General features: G+C 35.8%; 1 protein-coding gene across 4 annotated transcripts in view; it reads left to right on the forward strand.

Annotated features, from left to right (window-relative positions):
* Positions 1-20,532, forward strand: part of RFX7 (regulatory factor X7) — a 127,981-nt gene that overhangs the window by 38,392 nt on the left and 69,057 nt on the right. For all 4 annotated transcript variants that reach the window (XM_044764837.2, XM_044764838.2, XM_044764839.2 and 1 more), the window contains one exon: positions 10,428-10,461. In XM_044764837.2, coding sequence (XP_044620772.2) covers positions 10,428-10,461 — 34 coding nt within the window. The remainder of the gene's footprint in view (positions 1-10,427; positions 10,462-20,532) is intronic.

A 20,532-nucleotide genomic window follows, 5' to 3' on the forward strand; every position in this document is an offset into this window, starting at 1 on the left:
TAATTGGCAAAAGATTAATATGCAAAGTATAAAGAGGACTCTTATAAGTAAATAATAATAATAAAGGCAAACAACCAAGTATAAAAATGGGTAAAGGATGTGGTATGAGTAGGCAGTTCACGGAAGAAAACTTAGTGGTCAATAAACTTGTAAAGATGTTCACCCTCAGTAACAGAGGAATGCATATTAAAATATTTCACATACAGCAAATTGGCAAAAGTCTTTCATTACCAGATTTTGGAGAGGATAGAAAGAAATCATTCTCGTACACAGCTGATGGAGTATACTTTGAAAGGCAATTTAATAATCATTTAGAAAGTTAAAGATCAACATAACAGAATTCTCGTGCAAGGTTTCTGTATGTATCTTTCTGTCTGAGAAATAATCTTACAATGTGTATAGCAGGATCTATTTGTCAAATGTTTGTCGCAATATTGTGGGTTACAGTATAGCACTGGAAACACCTTACCCTAAGAGTCCTTGAGTGAAAGAATGTATAAATAAAAAGTGGTATGTTCAAATAATGGCATACTATGTGTATTAGTTTGCTTCTGTAATAAAGTACCACGTAGTAGGTGAGATAAACAACAGAAATTTATTTTCTCACAGTTCTGGAGGCTAGAAGTCCAAAATCAAGCTGTCAGCAGGGTTGATTGCTTCTGAGGGGTGTGAAGAAGGATCTCTTCAGGTTGCTTTCCTCGGCTTATTGATGGCCTTCTCCCCGTGTCTCTTTACATCATCTTCCCTCTATGTCTGTCTCTGTCCACATTTCCCCTTTTTATAAGCACACCAATCATGCTGCATTAGTGCCCACTCAGATGACTAATTCATTCACTTTATATTGATTTGCCTCTGTAAAGACACTATCCCCAAACACAGTCACATTCTGAAGTACTGAGGATTAGGACTTCAACTTGTGAATTTTGGGGTGGGAGGGACACAATGCAACCCACGACACTATGTAACAGTTAAAATGGATAAACTAGAATCAAAAAGTAGGTAAACTTCAGGGGCCGGCTCCGTGGCCGAGTGGTTAAGTTCGCGTGCTCCACTGCGGCGGCCCAGGGTTCGGATCCTGGGCGCGGACATGGCACCGCTCGTCAGGCCATGTTGAGGCGGCGTCCCACATCCCACAACTAGAAGAACCTGCAACTAAGATATACAACTATGTATCAGGGGGATTTGGGAAATAAAGCAGGAAAAAAAAAAAAAAAGATTGGCAACAGTTGTTAGCCCAGGTGCCAATCCTTAAAAAAAAAAAAAGGGGGAGATTGGCAACAGTTGTTAGCCTAGGTGCCAATCTTTATATACATAAAAAAAAAAAAAGTAGGTAAACTTCTTCTAGGCCTGTTAAATAAAAGGAAAAAAAAGGTAGAGTGATATATACATCATCTCCATGTCTATAAAGTGAACAAAACTGCTTTCTATTGTTTCTGGATATACTCAGCATTTGTAGTAAAAATATAAGCATTCCTGGGAGTGGTAAACAGCAGCTTCTGAATAGTGGTCACCACTGAGAAAAGAATGGTGAAATGAGATTGGAAAAGGGCCCATTAGGGCTTCAGATTTATCTGTAAAGTTTTCTCCCTTAAAGGACAAAAAGGCAAAATGTTCAGATTTGTTCAAACTGGCAGGCAGGCACATGAGTGTTACATTATTCTTTATAACTTTCCTATATATTTGCAACTTGGTAACTTAAAAAATAAAAGAAAATATTAACTCAATGAATGGAATAATGTCACTAAGAAAAATTGAAAGTTTAATTTTAATAATACGATCAATATAATTAAATACTGGACCAGCCCAGTAGCACAGTGGTTAAGTGTGCCTGTTCTGCTTCAGCAGCCTGGGTTCGTGGGTTCGGATCCCGGGTGTGGACGTGGCACCACTTGGCAAGCCATGCTGTGGTAGGCATCCCACATATAAAGTAGAGGAAGATGGCACAGATGTTAGCTAACGGCCAGTCTTCCTCAGCAAAAAGAGGAGGATTGGCAGCAGATGTTAGCTCAGGGCTGATCTTCCTCAAAAAAAAAATAGTAAGCAAAAGTTACCTTGTGATATAGTTAATTCTTCTGGTTGGAATTAGTTTTAATGTTTAGAGTTTTATGGTAAAATTAACAAACACGTAATATCCTGTGTGAAAAGCAAGAAAGCAAGGAATTCAATTTTTATACCTAAAGAAGTTTGAACTTTTGAAATGACTCATTTGAAGAGCATTGTGTTAGGTATATTAGGTAACTTCTCATGTGTAACAGTGGCTCTCAACTAGGACATATGGTAATATGGGGGGCATTTTTGGTTGTTGGAATGTCTGCTGACATTTAGTGGTAGCATCTAGTAATGCCAAACATCCTATAAGGCATCGGAAAGACTTGTTCAGTAAAGGAGGATGCCAATAAATGTCAGTGCCCTAGTGGGAAACATCGGTCTACAGGCTCATTTCCTTTCAAAGCAGATTGCCCACAGGTTCATAAGATCAGGCAAGAACTGTGAACAGTGACTATTTTAAAAGCATTTTGGTCTAAAAAGAAACAGGAATGGTATTTTGTTGATTAGGCACTGGTAGTATCAAAATGAATTTTTCTTAGTTTTGTGATGACAATTCTTTTTTTTTTGAGGTCAAATTTACATAACATAAAAATATTTTTCCTGTTGCTGAAAAAGTTTTCTTAACTTGGAGTAATGGTGAAAAAATAATTATAAGTTAATTCCAAATTTATCCATAGATAATCCCAATTCTTGTTTGATAACTTTGAGATTTTTTCATTTAAATTTTTAATATATTTGATTTAATTTTCGTTTTTGATTAAAGTTTTAGATGCTCCTAGTTTAATGGGTCAAAAAAGATCTTACAAGACTTACTAGGAAGAACCACAGTTTCCTAACTACTAATTGTTAGAGAGAAAGCCAAGTGGCATAAATACCTCCTATCTCTTTTTTGCTCTCTTTATCTCTTTCCGGTGATTAATGTCGGCCCACTGGAAACCAGAGGGAAAGGGAGCCATATAGATACAATGCATAAAGCATTTGGTTCTTGCAAAGGTTGGGAAGTGGATCTGGAAGGGCAAACAGAAAATATCCAGTCCAGTAGTTTTAATTTCTAACACGTTACTTTTTAGCTCTCTGAATGTTTTTAAAAGTATATATAGTATCCAATTTTTGGTTTTTACCTTAGCGAAGATTTAAAATTTTTTTCTTCTTCTTACATGGTCGTACTTCTTCCAAGCAGGGTCTCTTGCCCCCTTTTTAAGGGGAATGTTCTATCTTTCGTATTAGAGATGTATACCCATCTGAGTATATATAAGAGTGAGGCACAAAGCACTGATAGGAAGCTCCGCAGGTAGACGGGCCTTCTGCTTTCTGATTCACTAGGTCTTGGGTGGGGCCCACAAATTTACGCTTTTAATCATCTGCACTCGTTCTAGGTGATGCTAGTCCGGGAATTATATTTTAAGAACCACTTTATTAGGGAGTGCTCTTGTGATTCACATCTATGGAAGGAATGGACAGGAAGGAAGCAGAGGGAAAGTTAAGCTGCAGTGCTGGAGAGCTCTGAAGCTAGAATGACCCATCATAATTGTCCCAAGTTGAGTCTAGGACCTGGGCCTTTATTCCCCTATGTTGATCAGCCTCTGGATGTGGGCTGTCGTGGGACGATGTGGCCTTGGGGAGTGAAGTTTTCTTCAGCATAGGCAGTCCCCACAGGGGGCTGACAACTGAGGGATTTCTGCCAGAAGCTCTCCTAGCAGCTGGGGGATAGTCCTTTTTTCCTGCAAAGGGGAAAAGGGACAGTGTATTACAGAATCCATATATCTCCTACCCAGTCAACTCCTCACCCCTATGCTGAGTCAACCACTTTTTCTAATTTTTCTTTCACCATAGACTAATTTTGCCTATTGTAGAACTTCATATAAGTGGAGTCATAAAGAATGAACTTTTCTCGGTGGTGTCTTTGGCTCAGTATAATGACCACTAGGTTCATCCATGTCTCTTATGTATCAGAAGTTTGTTGTTGTTTTTATTGCTAAGTAGTATTCTGTTCTGTGAATATATTACGTCTTTCTCCATTCTTATGTTGACTGCCATTTGTGTTGTTTCCTTTTTGGTCCTATTGTCACTAAAGATTCTATGAATATTCCTGTACACACCTATTTTGTAGACCCACAGTTTTATTTCTTTTGGATAAATACCTAAGAGTAGAATTGCTGTGTTATAGGATAGGTTTATATTTAACTACTAAATTTTTCCAAAGTGGTTTTCCCTTTTTTATTTCTACCAGAAATGTATGACAATTATGGTTGCTCCAAATTCTTGCTGACTTTTGGTGTTTTCAGTGTTTTTGATTTAGCCATTCCTAGTAAGAATGTAATAGGATATTGTTGTGATTTTGACTTGCATATTCTTATGACTAATGATGTTGAACATTTTGCATGTGCTTAGTGGGCATTTGTATATCCTTTCCTTGTGAACTGTCTATTCTAGTTGTTTGCTGATGTATTAAATGGGTTAACCCCTGTCTATATTATTGAATTGTAGGGATTCACTATATATGCTGGGCACAAATCTTTTGTCAAATATGTGTTTTGCAGGTGATTTCTTTTGGTTGATGACTTGTTTATTTTCTTTTTCTTTTTCTTTTTTTTTTTTTAAAGACTGGCACCTGAGCTACCGTCTGTTGCCAGTGTGTTTTTTTTCTTTTTTTTCCCTTCTTCTCCCTGAAGCCCCCCAGAGCATAGTTGTATGTTCTAGTTGTAGGTCCTTCTGGCTCTGCTATGTGGCATGCTGCCTCAGTATAGCCTGAGTGGTGCTAGGTCCGCACCCAGGACCCAAATCTGGGAAACCCTGGGCTGCCGAAGTGGAGCACGAGAACTTAACCACTCGGCCATGGGGCTGGCCCCTTGTTTATTTTCTTAATTGATGTCTTTTGATGAATAGAAGTTGATTTTTATTTTGATGGAGTCTAATTTATTTATTTTTTAATAATGATTATTGCTTCTGCACCCTAAGGCATCTCTGTATATTCTCAGGTCATGATATTCTCCTGTGATTTTTCTCTAGGTACTTTATAATTTAAGCTTTTATGGTTAATTTTGTGATCCAACTCAGATTTTTCCATAGAAAGAGGTATGTTCATTTGCTTATAGATATATCCAGTTATTCCATCAGCCTTTGTTGAAGGGATTTTCCTTTATCCCTTGAATTGCTTTGGTACCTCTGTTGCAAATCAGTTGACTATATAGAAGTAAGCTATCATTCATACATCACTTTTTAAGTTATGTTACTCTGGCTGCCTTCAAGATTTGCTTTTCATCTTTATGTTTTCATCTACTGTGTGTGGTTTTCTTTATAATTGTCCTGTTTAGAGTTTGCTGAGCTTCTTGGATATTTAAGTATGTGTTTTTTCACAAAATCGGGGGAAATTTTGGCCACTTATCTTATATTTTTCTCTCATTATTTTTCCTCTTTAATTGTACATAGTTAGACCACTTGATATTATATTAAAAATCTCTGAAGCTCTGTTTATTATTCTGAAAATGTTTTTATTTCTCCTTTAGATTCAGTAAGATCTACTGACTTATTTTCCATTTTAGTGACCCTTTTTCTGCTTTATCTGATATCCTGTTAAGGTAATCCAGTGAATTTTCCATTTCATATATTCAAGAATTTTCATTTGGTTCTTTTTCATAGCTTCCATTTCTCAACTGAGATTCCTCCCGTTTGTGTGTTTATGATGACCATATTTTCCTTTAAATACTTGAACATATTTATAATACTTACTTTGAAGTCCTTGTCTGCTAATTCTAACATCTGGATCATTCAGGATTTGATTTCTATGAGCTGCTTTTTTTCTTGACTCTGGGTCTCTTTTTCCTGTTTCTTCATTCCAGTAAATTCTGCTTGTGTAGTGGGCATTGTGGGTGATATGTTGTAGACTTTAGATTCTGTTATTTTTCTTGGATGAGTGTTGATTTTTTTTTTTGTCCTGGTAGACAGTTAACATGGCTGGATTCATACTCCATCTTATCTCTCCTGTGATAGGCAGCAGCAGAAGTCTCAACGCAGATCTTTCCACTTTCCAGCTGTTGCTTTTTGCTGGAAACCTTGGAGTCTTCCTCACACAGAGGTCATCCAAATATTTGGGCATAGTTTGTACAGAAATTTTGCAGCACCTTATTTTCTGGGACTTCATCTTCACTTTACGGTGACTCGGGCAGCCCTAGACTGCCCTCTGTCTCCTCAGCTGGCAAGATAGCAGATTTCTGCCTCAGTCCCCAGTGATCATTGCTGCATGGGCGGATAAGTGCCCTCAGGAGACAGCCTTATAAGTACAGATCCTGCCCAGTGCCATTCTGTTTTAAGGATGTCTTCCCTCCAGTTGTTACCTGCTTTAGGTCACTGTCTTTCACCTTAATGTTTGTTTTTATATTTTGTCCACAATATATAATTGTTATGTGTAGGAAGATTACTCAAATATAAGTTACCTTGTCATTATTTGAAGCAGAACGTTGCAATGTTGAAGCGTTATTTTATTTTAATTGAGTCAATCAAAACATCCAATATTCAAGGAATATTTTAGGAAATTATAAAACACCCACTAAATGGGATATTATAATATGTTAAAATTTTGAAACAAAATTTGCAAACAGAACAAGGGTGTCTGCTGTCACTGCAACTTTTCACCATTAGACTAGAGATTTTGGCCAAAGTAATTAGATAAGAAAGGGGTGGGGCAGGCATAAAGATTGGAAAGGAAGAAAAAATATTTTCATTAGTTGTAAGTGGAATTATTATTTACAAGAGAATCTGCATACTATTAGAACTAATAAGAGTTCAGAAAGGCTGCTGGATATAAGGTCAGCGTAGAAAACCAAGAGTTTTTCTGCACATCTGCAAAATTAGTAGAAAACAGTAGGAAAAAAAAGATACAGTTCACAATACCATCTATAAGCTACCTAAGACTCTCTGTAACAAAAGATACAGAAAAATTACAAGACATTTTTAAGGACAGACAAAATTAATCCAAATTATTGGTCAGTTCCCTCAGTCCAATCTATAACATCAGTACAGTTCAATGTAAATCTTATCAGGACTTTTGTGAATTGAAAAAAACTGAAAAATTCACCTGGAAGATTAAACATCCAAGACTGTTCTGAAATGGTCAAAGAGGGTCATGTAATCAAATAACTAGACCTAATTTTTAAAGCACTAATAATTCAAATTGTGATGTTGGCTTCGGGATAGTTGATTAATAAAACAGAAAAAAAGCCAGAAACAGACTCAAGCATGCATGGAAACTTGGCACAATGAAATGGGGAACAATTGGCTTACCAGATAGAAAGAATATCTATGTTACACCATAGCATACCCAAGAATAAATTCTAATTAGAATAAAGATCAAAATTGTAAAAGCTAACTTCAGAAATTTTAGAATGAAATATAGAATGTCTTTAAAACCTTAGCTAGATAGGATTTCTTAAGACAAAAAACACATCATAAAGGAAAACAATCAAAATTTAAATTTTCATAAGCTATCATTAAAATACATCATTAACAAAGTAAGTATATGTAACAAAGAATTAGTATCCAGAATATATAAAGAACAAATTACAACCATTTAATAAGAAATAGTCAACTCCACTTAAAAATGGGTAAAGAATGTGAACCAGCAGTTTACAGAGGAGAAAACCCATATGGCCAATAAGCAGGTGAAAAGGTACACAACATTGCTAGTAATTGGGAAAAAGACATTAAAAAAAACATTTTATATCCATTAGAATGACAAGTTTTTAATATGTGTATTATGTATATCATGTGTAAAAGGCATATATATATATTTGTGCAAGGTAATAGGAAAATAGGGACTATCGTATACTGCTGATGGGAATATAAATGGGTACAAGTGCTTGGGAGAAGAATTTGGTAATATATAATAAAATTGAAAGATATATCTATGAGCCCCAGAAAATTGACTTCTAGATTTATAACTGAGAAATGTTTTGCATGTGTATATCAGGAGACAAGTACAAAGATATTCATTGCAGTATTGTTTGTGGAAAAACTGCAAAGTATGTAATTGGCTTTCAATAGAGGAATGGATGAATAAATTTGATATATTCATCCAATGGAAGACTTTTCAGCAATTAAAATGAATAAATTTCATCTAAGTGCATCAACATGGATCTTGAGTGAGAGAAGACAGTTGCAGAATATATACAATGTAATGTCATTTATATAAACATTTAAAAGTTTCACCAAACAACAATTAGGTTGCATATAGATATATGTCTAATACAAGTATTGAAGTATCAACTGGGAAGGTTACGTATCAGATTAATGATGGTTGTCTTTGGAAAACTAGGAAAGGGTATAAAACTAGACAGAAGAGCAAAGGAGACTTAAACTTCATCTATATCCTATTATGTTTGTGTAAGTATGAAGTAAAAATAATCAAAGGGCTAGATTGATTGCCAAGGTTGATATCTAGCTCAGAAATGCTTTCTTTTTACTTTATAAGTTTATTCTTTGAAAGGGCTGTCTTTTACATATACGTTTTAAAGATTTACCAAGTCGTTTGTAATGGGAAGACATAGCCATCCTATTTAGATATCTCATATGGCAGTCCGTTTCTGGTAGAAGGGGAGTATATTTAGATCTATGGTTTAAAAAATAATCACCTTTTTCAATTTCATATTAATTTCTCTAAAAACCCTTTCTTAAGTGGTCCCAGTCTTTCCAAAGAGTTTTCTTCATATGGGGGACTGAATGTGTTTTTTGTCATTTATTCATTCAACAGATTTTATTGAATACCTAACATATGCCAGTTGATAATTCAGCAGTGAGCAAAACCGACAAAGCCTGCTCTCATGGAGTTTAAATTCTAGTCGAGGAAGATAGCAAGTAGATAAGTAAATTAATAAAAATATAAAATGACTGGTGGTAAGTGAAATAATGAAAGTAAAGCAGAGTAAGAGGAATAGAGAGTGATGGAGAATATTTTGTATGGGAAGTCAAAGAAGAACTGTCTGTAAAAGTTAACATCGAGCAAAGTCATGAAGAAGGTCAACAGATAAGTTATATGGGAGAAGAGCCTTAGAGGCTCACAGAAAAACCCACTGTGGCAGGAGCTGAGTGAATGGGGAGAAGACTAGTAGGAGATGAGATTAGAAAGAGCAGAGGGCTGCATCTTGCAGGGTATTGTTGACCATATAAAGACTGAGGAGCAAAGGACTAATGTGGCTTGGACAAAGACTCTCTCTGGCCACTTTATTGGGAATAGTGCAGAGGGTTGGTGCTAGTCTGGTAAAGACAGAAGCAAGGAAACCAATTAGAAAGTGATTTTATCACTTTAGACAAGAAATGATGGTGGTTTAGACTAAGGTGGTGAGAAATGGTTGGATTCCTCACATATTACTTTCTAGCAGCAGTCTTAATTTGTAGATTACTCTCTTATCTCAGGGAAACTGTGGGAGTTACTAGGAAGAGAAAAATATAGCACACTTTAGCTGCTTGTGAGTGATAAGCTGTATAAATGATCCCAAAAGATTTAAAAACCTCAAAAAATCTGTGGAATTCTGGGGAGGGGATTTCAGTTCCTCTTACCTACAGGTATCATTTACTTTTCTTGCTCCTTTTGGTCATTCTGAACTTTGTGATTGAACTTAATACAGTCATGCTTTGTTCTTTAAAAAATGAAATTTGAAATCTCAGTACAGGTGCAAAGTTTTAAGGTTATTGATTACATTAACTAAAATGAGATTTAAATGCTGATTTTTACTTACTTTATAGATTAATTGAATAGCTATATACAAAGGTAAATAACCACTTTTCTTTTTTACCTTTGTTTGGCTCTAGACCCTTTTATGGAAGATAATTTGGTTTGTAACATCTTTTAAAGATTGTATATGAACTATCTCTAAACTTTTGCATGATTTCATTACATTTGCACTTGAACGTGTTATAACAAAATCCAAATGACAATTCAATTATTTTATACTGTCTTCATTTGTATTATGTATTAATAGTTCACTTATACTCAGTTGTTCAGTTAAATTGATATATAGTGGCTTTATTTGTGTTATTTATTTCTAAATGTATTCTGCCCCTTCAATTTATTACCATATTGGTTAATCTTTATTATTACTTTTATATGAATGAAATCATACAGTGTTTGTCTTTCTTTGGCTTATTTTGCTTGACGTAGTACCCTTAAGATCCATCCATGTTGCAAATGGGACGATTTATCTTTTTTTTTATGGCTGAGTAGTATTCAATTCTGTATATACACTGCATACAATGCCTGATCTTAATAAGGAGTTTTACTTATTTTTTTCGTAGTAGGGGAGACTAATTACTGTATCTGTTTAAGAATATTTCAAATAATTAATAAATTTATCATTCTTAATAACCTAACTTTCTTTTTCTTTTAGCAAAACTATACAATCTAAAGTGGACTACATTTTGGTAAGTAAAATAATTAATCTTAAAGTTCTTTTGCAATAAGGATTTTACCACTATATAAAATATATTATTCTTGAATAAATACTTGTTTTAAATATAACCCAATTTTAGTGAGTAAAATTTGACATTTAATTACAACCCTAGGGGTAAACTGTTTATAAGCTATCTAGATACCTTCCTATATCTCATCAATAATAACATCACAATCTGAGGTAATGGCATGTTTTTGAAATGTAACTGGCTTTTGCTAAAAATCACTTGAACGTTTAATAAAGGGGCTGTTTATTTTTGTGTTCTAATAACTCTGTAAGAATTTGTTTAAAGAAAGAAGATTTTGATGGGGTAGTTTTGTTGTGATAGCATATTTTTCATATTTGGGTTGCTAGACTTTAGGAATTAAAGCCACAATAAAAGTTTAAATTTAGATAGTACTTATAGAACTCTGAGAATTGGTTTAAATGAAAGCCTTTAAAAATGCTTCAAAGATTAGTTTTTATTGCTTTAATATACTTTTCATGTTTGGGTTGCTGGCCTTCAGGAATTAAAGCCACAACAGTAGTTTAAATTTAGATTGTATTTGTAGTTCCTTAAGTCGTCTCTTAAATATTTGAGGGAAGAAGCTTGCAGCTCTGGGGCCGCTGGAATAGTACTGACTTCCTTCATGAAATCTCTGCCAATGGAATACTCCCTAGGCTCTAGAACATTCAATGACTCTGTACTGTTAGATTTCCTGAAGTATCATTGTAGTTAGTCCTGTTTCTCTATTTGTGACATCAGAACTTTCTTATGTAGGTTTGGGTCTTCCTTATAAGCTAATTTTTTTGTGGGGGAGTCAGGTAGGGTCCTTAGTGTCTGGTGCTGAAACAGTATCTGATGTCTTTTTAGCTCATGATATTATTATTAGCTTATTGTATTATTAGCTTATTAGCTTCTAGGTAGGCAAATAAATAGTAGTAGTTCATAGGTGAAGAGGTACTTTGATCAATTCTCCTATGATTTTCTAAAGTAATAGTTGAGAGAGAGAACATTATGGGATCTTTTCCTTTCACTTACTCTTTATCTTCCTTTTTTTTTGCCTCACACAATAACCCTCTGAAGTAGGTAATCTTGTTACCTCCCTTTTACAAATGAAGAAACTGATGCTTTTGCATTTACTTCAGAAAAATGATTGTTGAACACCTTCTGTCTGCCATTGCTAGATATAAGGCATACAAAATGAAAAGGATATACTTCTTGGCCTCAAGAAATTCAGTCTGTTGTCAGAATATATTCAAGAGTGCTCTTAAGTCCTAGGAAGGTGGTGGTTGGGAATGTAGGGGTGATGTTGCCCCCAGCCATGAGAGCATTTCCTATCTCTCCCAACTCTCAGGAGTCTCATTGTTTATCACTCAGTAATTATTATATAATTGCTATGTACCAGACTCTGTTCTGGGTGTCAGAAAAGAAGACAGATACAATTCCTATCTAAGACCACCAGCTTTCTTTTCAGTACCTGAGATAAAGTTGGAGGATTATTCAGTTTTTTTCTTTTCATTGAGAAAATCGAGGCAGAAGACTGGTATAATTTATAAAATATGGCATTTATAAAAAGTACTAAGTAAGAACAAAAAGGTTTTTAAAAAATCAACAGTTCAGAAGTGTTTATGTTTTAGCGTAAGTTTTAAAGTTATGTATATTTGATGAACAAGATAGTAAGATCTCTATCCTTGTGAACCTTACATTTTATTGAGTGAGGTAGACATTAAATGAATGGTCAAATAAATAAACATTATAACTTTAGATAACGATAAATGCTACTTCAAAATTTTAAAGAGGCAAAAGACAGCAAGTGATGGTGGGTAGGGTAACCTAGATTGGGTGATCAGGAAAAGCCTCTTTGAGGAAATAACATTTGAAGGGAGACCTGAAAAAATAAGCCAGCTTTGTGTGATGTTCTGCCTGCCACACATACTAGGCAGAGGGAATAGTAAGTACAAAAATGCTGAATCAGGTGTGAGTTTGGGATATTTGAAGAACGCAAAGATTGAACCCAGTGTGCTGGAACTTATGGAGGGAGGAGAGAATGATAAGAGAAAGTTCAGGTAGGGCATGTTGTAGGGCGTATTTAGCCATGGTGAATAGTGTGGATTTCATTCTAAGTGCATGGAAAGCCAATTAAAGAGTTTTTAGTAGGAGAATAGTATGATCTAGTTTTTTAAAAAATATACTGGCTGTTCTTGGAAAATGTGCTTGTGGGGGGGACAAGAGTAGAAGCAGCCGGGCTGGCCCCATGGTGTAGTGGTTAAGTTCATGTACTCTGCTTCAGCAGCCCGGGGGTCGCTGGTTTGTATCTAGGCACAGACCTACACACCACTCATAAAGCCGTTCTGAGGCGGCATCCCACATAGAAGAACTAGAAGGACCTACAACTAGGATACACAACAATGTACTGGGCCTTTGGGGAGACAAAAAAAAAGAGGAAGATTGGCAACAGATGTCAGCTTAGGGCCAATCTTCCTCATCAAAAAAGACCCCAAAAAACAACAAAAAAAACCCACATATCTTTAAAAAGAAGGAAGGGGAAAAAAAAAAAGTTGAAGCAGGAAAAACCAGTTAGGCTATTACAGAAGTCCAAATGAGAGTTCAAGCTCTTGCTCATGTGATGGCAGTGAAAGATGGAAAAAAGTAGATGGATTCAAGGCATATTTTGGATATAAAGCCAGTAGGCCTTGCTTGCTGATACATTGAATGTGGAGGGAGAAGCAAAGAGGAATCAAGGATAATTCCTTTTAGTCTCAAGGATTTCCTTTAGTATTTCTTGTAAGTCAGGTTTGCTTGTAGTGAATTCTATCTGTATTTATCTGTGAATGTCTTTATTTTGCCTTTGGTTTTGAAGGATAGTTTTACTGGATATAGAATTCTTGGTTAACACGTTTTTTTTTTTCTTTCGTCACTTCAGATATGTTATTCCACTGCCTCAGCCTTCATTATTTCTGATGAGAAGTCAGTCATTAATCGTGTTGTTTTCCTGCACATGATGAGTTGCTATCAAGATTCATTTATAAATTCATTCACTTGCTTGTTCACTTGTTTACTCTTTTCAACAGTTTGGCTATTATATGTGTAGCTATGGATCACTTGGGATTTGCTGAGATTTGGAAAGTTTTCAGTCACTATTTCTTCAAATACTTTTTCTGTCCCTTGGATTCCCCTCTCCTAAAGCTTCTGTCTATCTTTAAAATTCCTTATTATTTGACTCATTGTCATCATGTTTTCCTTTGTATGTTTAAACATGGTGGCCTCATCCTGGCAGCGTTGCTGTCTGAACCATGTGAGCAGCCCCAGGCAAGAGTGACACAGACTCTCACAGTTATTATCTAAAGTTCAGCAATTATTCATGACCAAACACTTCTCAATATATTGTTTGCCTTTAGTCACTTTCCAAAGCCCTAAAATCGTTCTTTTAGACCATTTTGCATCATTTATAGTTACTTTGAGGGGGGGATTGCTGACCTTCACTGCACCTGGTCTAGATATCTCAATCTTCTCACAAAGATTTTATCCTGTTTTCTTCAAGAAGTTTTATAGTTTTAGTATTTTCTGTGAGGTCTCTGAACCATTTTGATTTAACTTTGTGCTTGGTGTAAGGTGAACTTCAGTGTTTATTTTTTACTGTATGACTGGATATCCAATTGTTCCAGCACCATTTATTGAAAAGTTTGCCCTTCCCAAATCACCTGCTATATCAAAACCATTATGTGTGGATGTTTTTCTACACTCTCTTTTTTCCATTAGTTGCCATCTCTGTCCTCATGGTGTCACCACACTGTCTTGTTTACAGTAGCTTTATAGAAAGTCTTGACATCAGGTAATGTAATGATTCAAATTGTTTTTGTATTTCCATACAAATTTTAGGATAACTTTGTCACTTTCTTCCAAAAAAAACCCCAAGTCTACTGGGATCCTTGATTGGGATTATGGTGAATTTATTGAAAATTTTGGGGACAGTTGACATCTTAATGACAAGTCTTCTAATCCATGAGAGTGATATATCTCCATATTAGTTGGTTCTTCTATAATTTCTCTCAGCAGAGTTTTGTGGTTTTCTTTGTATATGTTTTGTATATATTTTGCTTAAATTATTCCTAAATATTTTAAGATTTTTGATGCTATCACGAATGGCATTTAAAAATGTTTGTTTTCCAGTGTTTTATTGCTAATATTTATATTGACCTTGTAGCTGCAAACTTACTAAGTTCACATATTAGATCTAGTAGTTCGTATGTAGAGTCCTTTGGATTTTCTACCTAATCATATTGTTTGTGAATACAGAAAAATTTAATTCCATTTTAATCTAAGTGTCTATTTATTTATTTTTCTCATCTTATTGCACTTCTAGGACCTCTAGGACCATGTTGAATAGAAATGATGAGAGTGAATTTCCTTCCCTTGTTGTCACGCTTAGGGGAAATCCACCCGTAGGGGAAGACATTCACCTTACAATATGATGTTAGCATTAGCTTTTTCATAGATGCTCTTTTCAAGTTGATCATATTCTTTTCTGTTGCTATTTTGCTAAGAGGTTTTCATCATAAATGTTGGATTTTATCAAATGATTTTTCTGCGCTTATCGAAATAATCACAAGTACTTCTTTATTGTTAACATGGTGAATTACACTGATTGATTTTCCAAAGTAAACCATCCTTGCATTCCTGTGATAGACTCCACATGATGCATTATACTTCCATATTGTTGCATTATACTTTTATATATTGCTAGATTGGATTTGCTGTTTTGTTAAAGACTATCGTCTGTGTTAATTAGGGCTTTTGATCTGCTGTTTTCTTATAATGTCTTTTTCTGTCTTTGATGTCTGGGTCATGTTTGCTTCATATAATAAGTTTGGAAGTGTTTATTCCTTCTCTACTTTTGGAAGGAATTTATTTAAAATTAATATTATTTCTTCTTTAAATGTTTAATAGATTTCTCTAGTGGAAAAGGTTTTAGTTTCTTCAGTTATTGTGGGGCTATTCTGTTTCTTCTTGATACAGTTTGGGTATCTGTGCCTTTCAAGGAATTTGTTCATTTCTGCTATATTACCTAATTGGTTGCTGCAATGTTCCTAATATTCCTTTACTATCTGTAGGATCTGTATCAGTTATCTCTCATTCCTGATAATTACCTTTCTTTCTTTTTTATTGATCAGTTTGGCTAAAAGTTTAATCATTTTGTTGATTTTTCCATATAAATCAAGTTTTGCCTTGTTGATATTCTCTCTTATTTGTCAGTTTTTTGGTTTATTTGTTTCTCCTCTAATACATATTCTTTCCTTCTGCTTACGTTGATTTTAATTTACTCTTATTTTTCTAGTTCCTTAATAAAGAAACTTTAAACTCTTTTTTTCTTTTCTGTTATAAGCATTTAATGCTATAAATTTTCCTTTAAGCACTGGTTTAACTGCATCCCATAAATTCTATGTTGTTTTCATTATCATTTAATTTTTTTTCAATTTTCCATTCTGATTTGTTCTTGTACCCATGGAACATGTAGATATATATTGATCAATTTCCAAATAGTTGAGTATTTATCGACACTTGTTTGTAAAGATAAAAGATTTTGAAGATATTCCTTATCTTCCTTCCTTTTGATGCTTTGCGTTGTTGAACACTGATCTCTATCTCTGTAACTCATCAATCCTGCCATGCTCTGCTTGAGTTCCCCCTCCATCTACCATGGTTCAGAAGTTGCCTTCAGATGCAATCATCTCATTTGTTTCTTTTCTCCAAGATATAAGAGTTCTGTGCTCTGTTATCCAGTTTCTGAAAAGAGTTGTTGCTTGTATTTTGTCTGAGTTTTTAGTTTATGAACCTGGGAGAGTTGATTCAGTATTAGGTACTCCAATGTGACCATGTGCAAAGGTTTATTAAAAGCTATTTTAAGATATTTTACTGAATAGCTATTCAGTAAAATGTGTGGGCCCCTTCAACCTTCTTTGTTTTCTAGTGAGTTATTTTCCACTATTCCCTACCAAAACTGTTTAAAACTTCTTTAACTAAAGCTCCTATACCCACCTCTTCTCCCACTGTCTGCACATGATTTTACCTCCTACTTCTCTGAGAAAATAGGAAGATACATTGTAGTTATTCCACAAAATTAACCCCACTTCTTATCCCCAGCTCAGTAGTTTCTCACCTTAGTACCTGTTCTTGTCTTCCTTCCCTTTTCTCCTAACAGAAGAAATATCTTTCTGCCTGTCTGAAGTTGAGCTCTCTCTTTCTAGGCTCTGGATCTCATCTCTTCCTATCTCAGAATTCACTTCATTTGTTCTCTTTCCCTTGTTTTTTTATTCTCTCATTTTCTACTGACCTTTTCCCACTAATAGTTAAAGGCTTCATTTTTTCCACATCTATGAAAAAATCCTTCTTGTAGCCCACAACCCTTCTCTAGCTACCACCCTGTCTTCCTCCTTTCTTTTGAAAGAAGAAATTTAAAGTTTAAAGTTTAGTCAAAGTGTTGATTGAACTCAGTCTCATGCCTCACCTTCCATTCAGTCTTCAGCCCCAGTAACAAGTCTTCTCCTAATAATCACTCCTCTGAAACTTATGTTCATTGTGTTCATCAACAGTACCATGACCTCATATTGTCAAGTATAATAGACAGTCTCAGTCCCTAACTTGACAATCCTTTTTCAGTTGACTGTATTGACCATCCTCTTTCCCCCCTCGTTTAGTACATTCTCATTCTTTTACTTCCTTAGATGTGACACTGTCCTGGGTTTTCTGTTACATATTAGGCTGTTCCTTCCCAGTTTCCTTCAAGGGCTTCTATTCCTCTACCTAAGTCCTCTGCATTCTTTCTATATTTGCCCATGGTGATCTCATCTACTTTGATGGTTTCAATTAATCTCAGTATACTGATCACTCCTAATTATGCATCCCCAGCTTAAGCTCCAGACCCCTGTATCCAACTGTTTTTCAGTTGGCCAGTTTTACCAAGATGTCCCATAGGCACTTCAAACTCAGCTTTTCCAGAATCAGTGTCATTGTATCATACTCTAAATTCTAAATTGTAAATTCTATCTGTATTAGTTTCCTATTGCTGCCGTAATAAATTACCATGAACTTAGTGGCTAAAAATAACACAAACTTATTACCTTATAGTTTTGTAGCTCAGCAGTCTGACACAGGTCTCCCTAGGATAAAATGAAGGCATCAGCAGGGCCTCCTTTTGGAGGCTCTAGAAGAGAGTCTGTTTCTTTGACTTTTCTGGCTTTTAGTGGCTGCATCTTCAAAGCCAGCAGTGGCTGCTTGAGTCTTCTTACACTGCATCACCCTGACACTTCTCTTTTTTTGGAGTCAAATCTCCTTCAGCCTTTCTCTTATCAGGACACTTCTGATTACATTGGGCCTACTGGATAGTCCTGGATAATTACCCCATCTCAAGGTTGATGCAGTTTAATCACATCTACACAGTCCTTTTTGCCATGTAAGGTAACAGATTCACAGCTTCCAGGGATTTGAGGATTACATCTTGTAGGCCATAATTCCTTCTACCATTCTATCTTAATAAATGTGCTCACTCATCCAGCCTAAAAACCTGTAGTCATTCTTCATCCTCTTCCTCAGCCTACCTCACATCTAGTCAGTTACCAAGTCCTATCAATTCTCCCTCCTTAATTGCTCCATTTTTGTCCATCCCTACTGCTCCTGCATTAATCCAGATCACCATACTTGTTGGAAATACTGCAACTGTTTTTCTGCTTCTAGTCTCTCCACGTTCATTCCATTCTCCACAATACCATCACAGTCATCTTTATAAAATGCGAACCTATTTATTTTACACCCTTGCTTAAAACCTTTCACTGATTCCCCATTGTTCTATCTTAAGGCATTGAAGACCCTTCATATTCAGGTCTTGCTTTTCTTGTTTAACCTCATCTTTCTCTACTCCCTCCACAGGCTATCAGCAAGCTGTAGTGAATAGTCATGGAGTAAGAGAAGAGAATATGTACTCTCTCAGTCTAGAACAGCATTATCCATTAGAATATTCTGTGGTGGTAGAAGTATTCTACATACGCACTCTTCAGTATGGTGCCCACTGGCCACATGTAGCTGTTGAGCACTTGAAATTTGGCTGGTGTGACTGAGGAACTGAACTTTTAATTTTATTTAATTTTAATTAATTTCAAGTTAAATAGCCACATGTGACTAGTGGCAACTATTTGAGATACTGCAGGTCTAGAACAGTGGTTCTCAACCAGAGGCAGTTTTGCCCCCAGGAGACATTTGATAATATCTGGAGACATTTTTGGTTTTCACACTCGGTATGTTACCAGCATCAATTGGATAGAGGACAAGGATGCTGTTTAAACATCCTGCAAGACACAGGACATCACCCTGAAATTGTCAACAATGTTGAAGTTGAGAAGTCCGGTCTAGACTGTCCCTTATTTTTGGCTATACTAGTTATAGTTAAAGATCCATCTTAGGTATCACCCTCTCTGGAAAGCCACGTATGATTTCCCAGGTCTGTGTTTGACACATTTTCTGTCCCATAATATCCTATGCTTATCTTTATTTGTATTATGTAGTCACTTCTGTGATAATTATAATTAGCATTTTTATTTGTTCTTGGCTTTTTGAGTGTAGGAATGTATTCACTGGAATCTCCCCAGAGGCATCTGAGGATGATCAGTAAATATTTGTTAAATGTATGAATGAGTATAAACTAATGAATCAGTTATTAAACATTACAATTTGAAATATAAAGAAATGTTGCCACCTTCAGTTTAGGCCTTTTAGAGACCATACACTTGTTAAAATATTTGAATTTATTTTTTGGAATTACTTCACAGTTTGCCAGTAAGAACAAAAACTTGTCTCATTCCTTTAGAGGGAAAGAATGTTTTTTCTTTTTTTGACGTTTTCACCCTTTTCCTTGTTATGCTCAGCTTAGATATGCCCCTTCCTTCCATACTTTCCTGTTAAGAGATAACCTACCTGAACAACCTCAACTCTCATCGTTGGAGTACAGATGGGGAACTAAACTAAAACTTTTGCACTCGGGAAGGATTTAAGCAAGTAAAGTGGGACAAACAGGTCAGAAACTAAGGGAAACTGATTAGCAGTATAGCAGAATGGCTCAGAGCTGAGGCTGAAAAATGAAACGGACCTGAGTTTGAATCTTTGCCTCTGCCATTATTGTCTGCCTTTTGACAATTTTAACCTAATTTAGTTCTGTAAAAAAGGAGGTGATAATGGTACCTAACCCACTGAGTTGCTGTGAATGTTACATGAGAGAACTAGTATAAATACAGTGCCTGGCACATGGTAAGCACACACGACAACTTCAGTTGAAGGTGTTAGATGTGTAAACTGATAATGTGGATCTAATTGATTTAATTGGCATAAATTTTTGTTTCTAGAAATCTTAACATTAGTCAGGGATCACATTTTGTGTTCATCATCACAGAACTTACCATTGAAGAATGAATGCTCACCATATGAAACCACTGAGGAGAGGATATTGAATCCCTCAAACCTAAGTAGTGAAAGACGGTGGAGGATGGGAATCACCTGGTTAAAGCCGTCCAAGAAGCCAGAAGGTGCATATCGTAGAACAGATGCCAGGATTAGCACTCCATGCTCCCTCCCCCTCCAGGCCTCTGTAAGAGCTGTTTCCTCTGCCAGCTGTGCCCTTCTCAGATTTCTTCATTTGGATAACTCCTACTCCTTTTGTACTCGACTCAGAAACATTTTTAGAAAGCTTCATTTATCTACTAGGAATGCATTCAGCTGCAGATGACAGAAAACCCCGTGTATTGGTAGCTTAAAGAAATAAGAGTTTGTGTCATCTAATGAGTTCAAAGTTAGGCATTCAAGAGGGGTGCAGTAACTCGGCAGTGACACCGGAGTCTTGGGCTCTTTCTTTTTTGCTGTGTCACCTTTTGTCCTGTGGCGTCATTGATGGCTGGTGCACTTCCATGCCTTCTGTCCAAACGCTAAGGCAGGAGGAAGGGAGGAAAGGCAAGAGGGCTTTATTCGAGCAAAGCTCTGTCTTTATTTTCAGGGCACCTACTTTCATTCTGAAAACCC

Source organism: Equus asinus, chromosome 2, assembly GCF_041296235.1.
Source record: "Equus asinus isolate D_3611 breed Donkey chromosome 2, EquAss-T2T_v2, whole genome shotgun sequence".
NCBI lineage: Eukaryota > Metazoa > Chordata > Mammalia > Perissodactyla > Equidae > Equus > Equus asinus.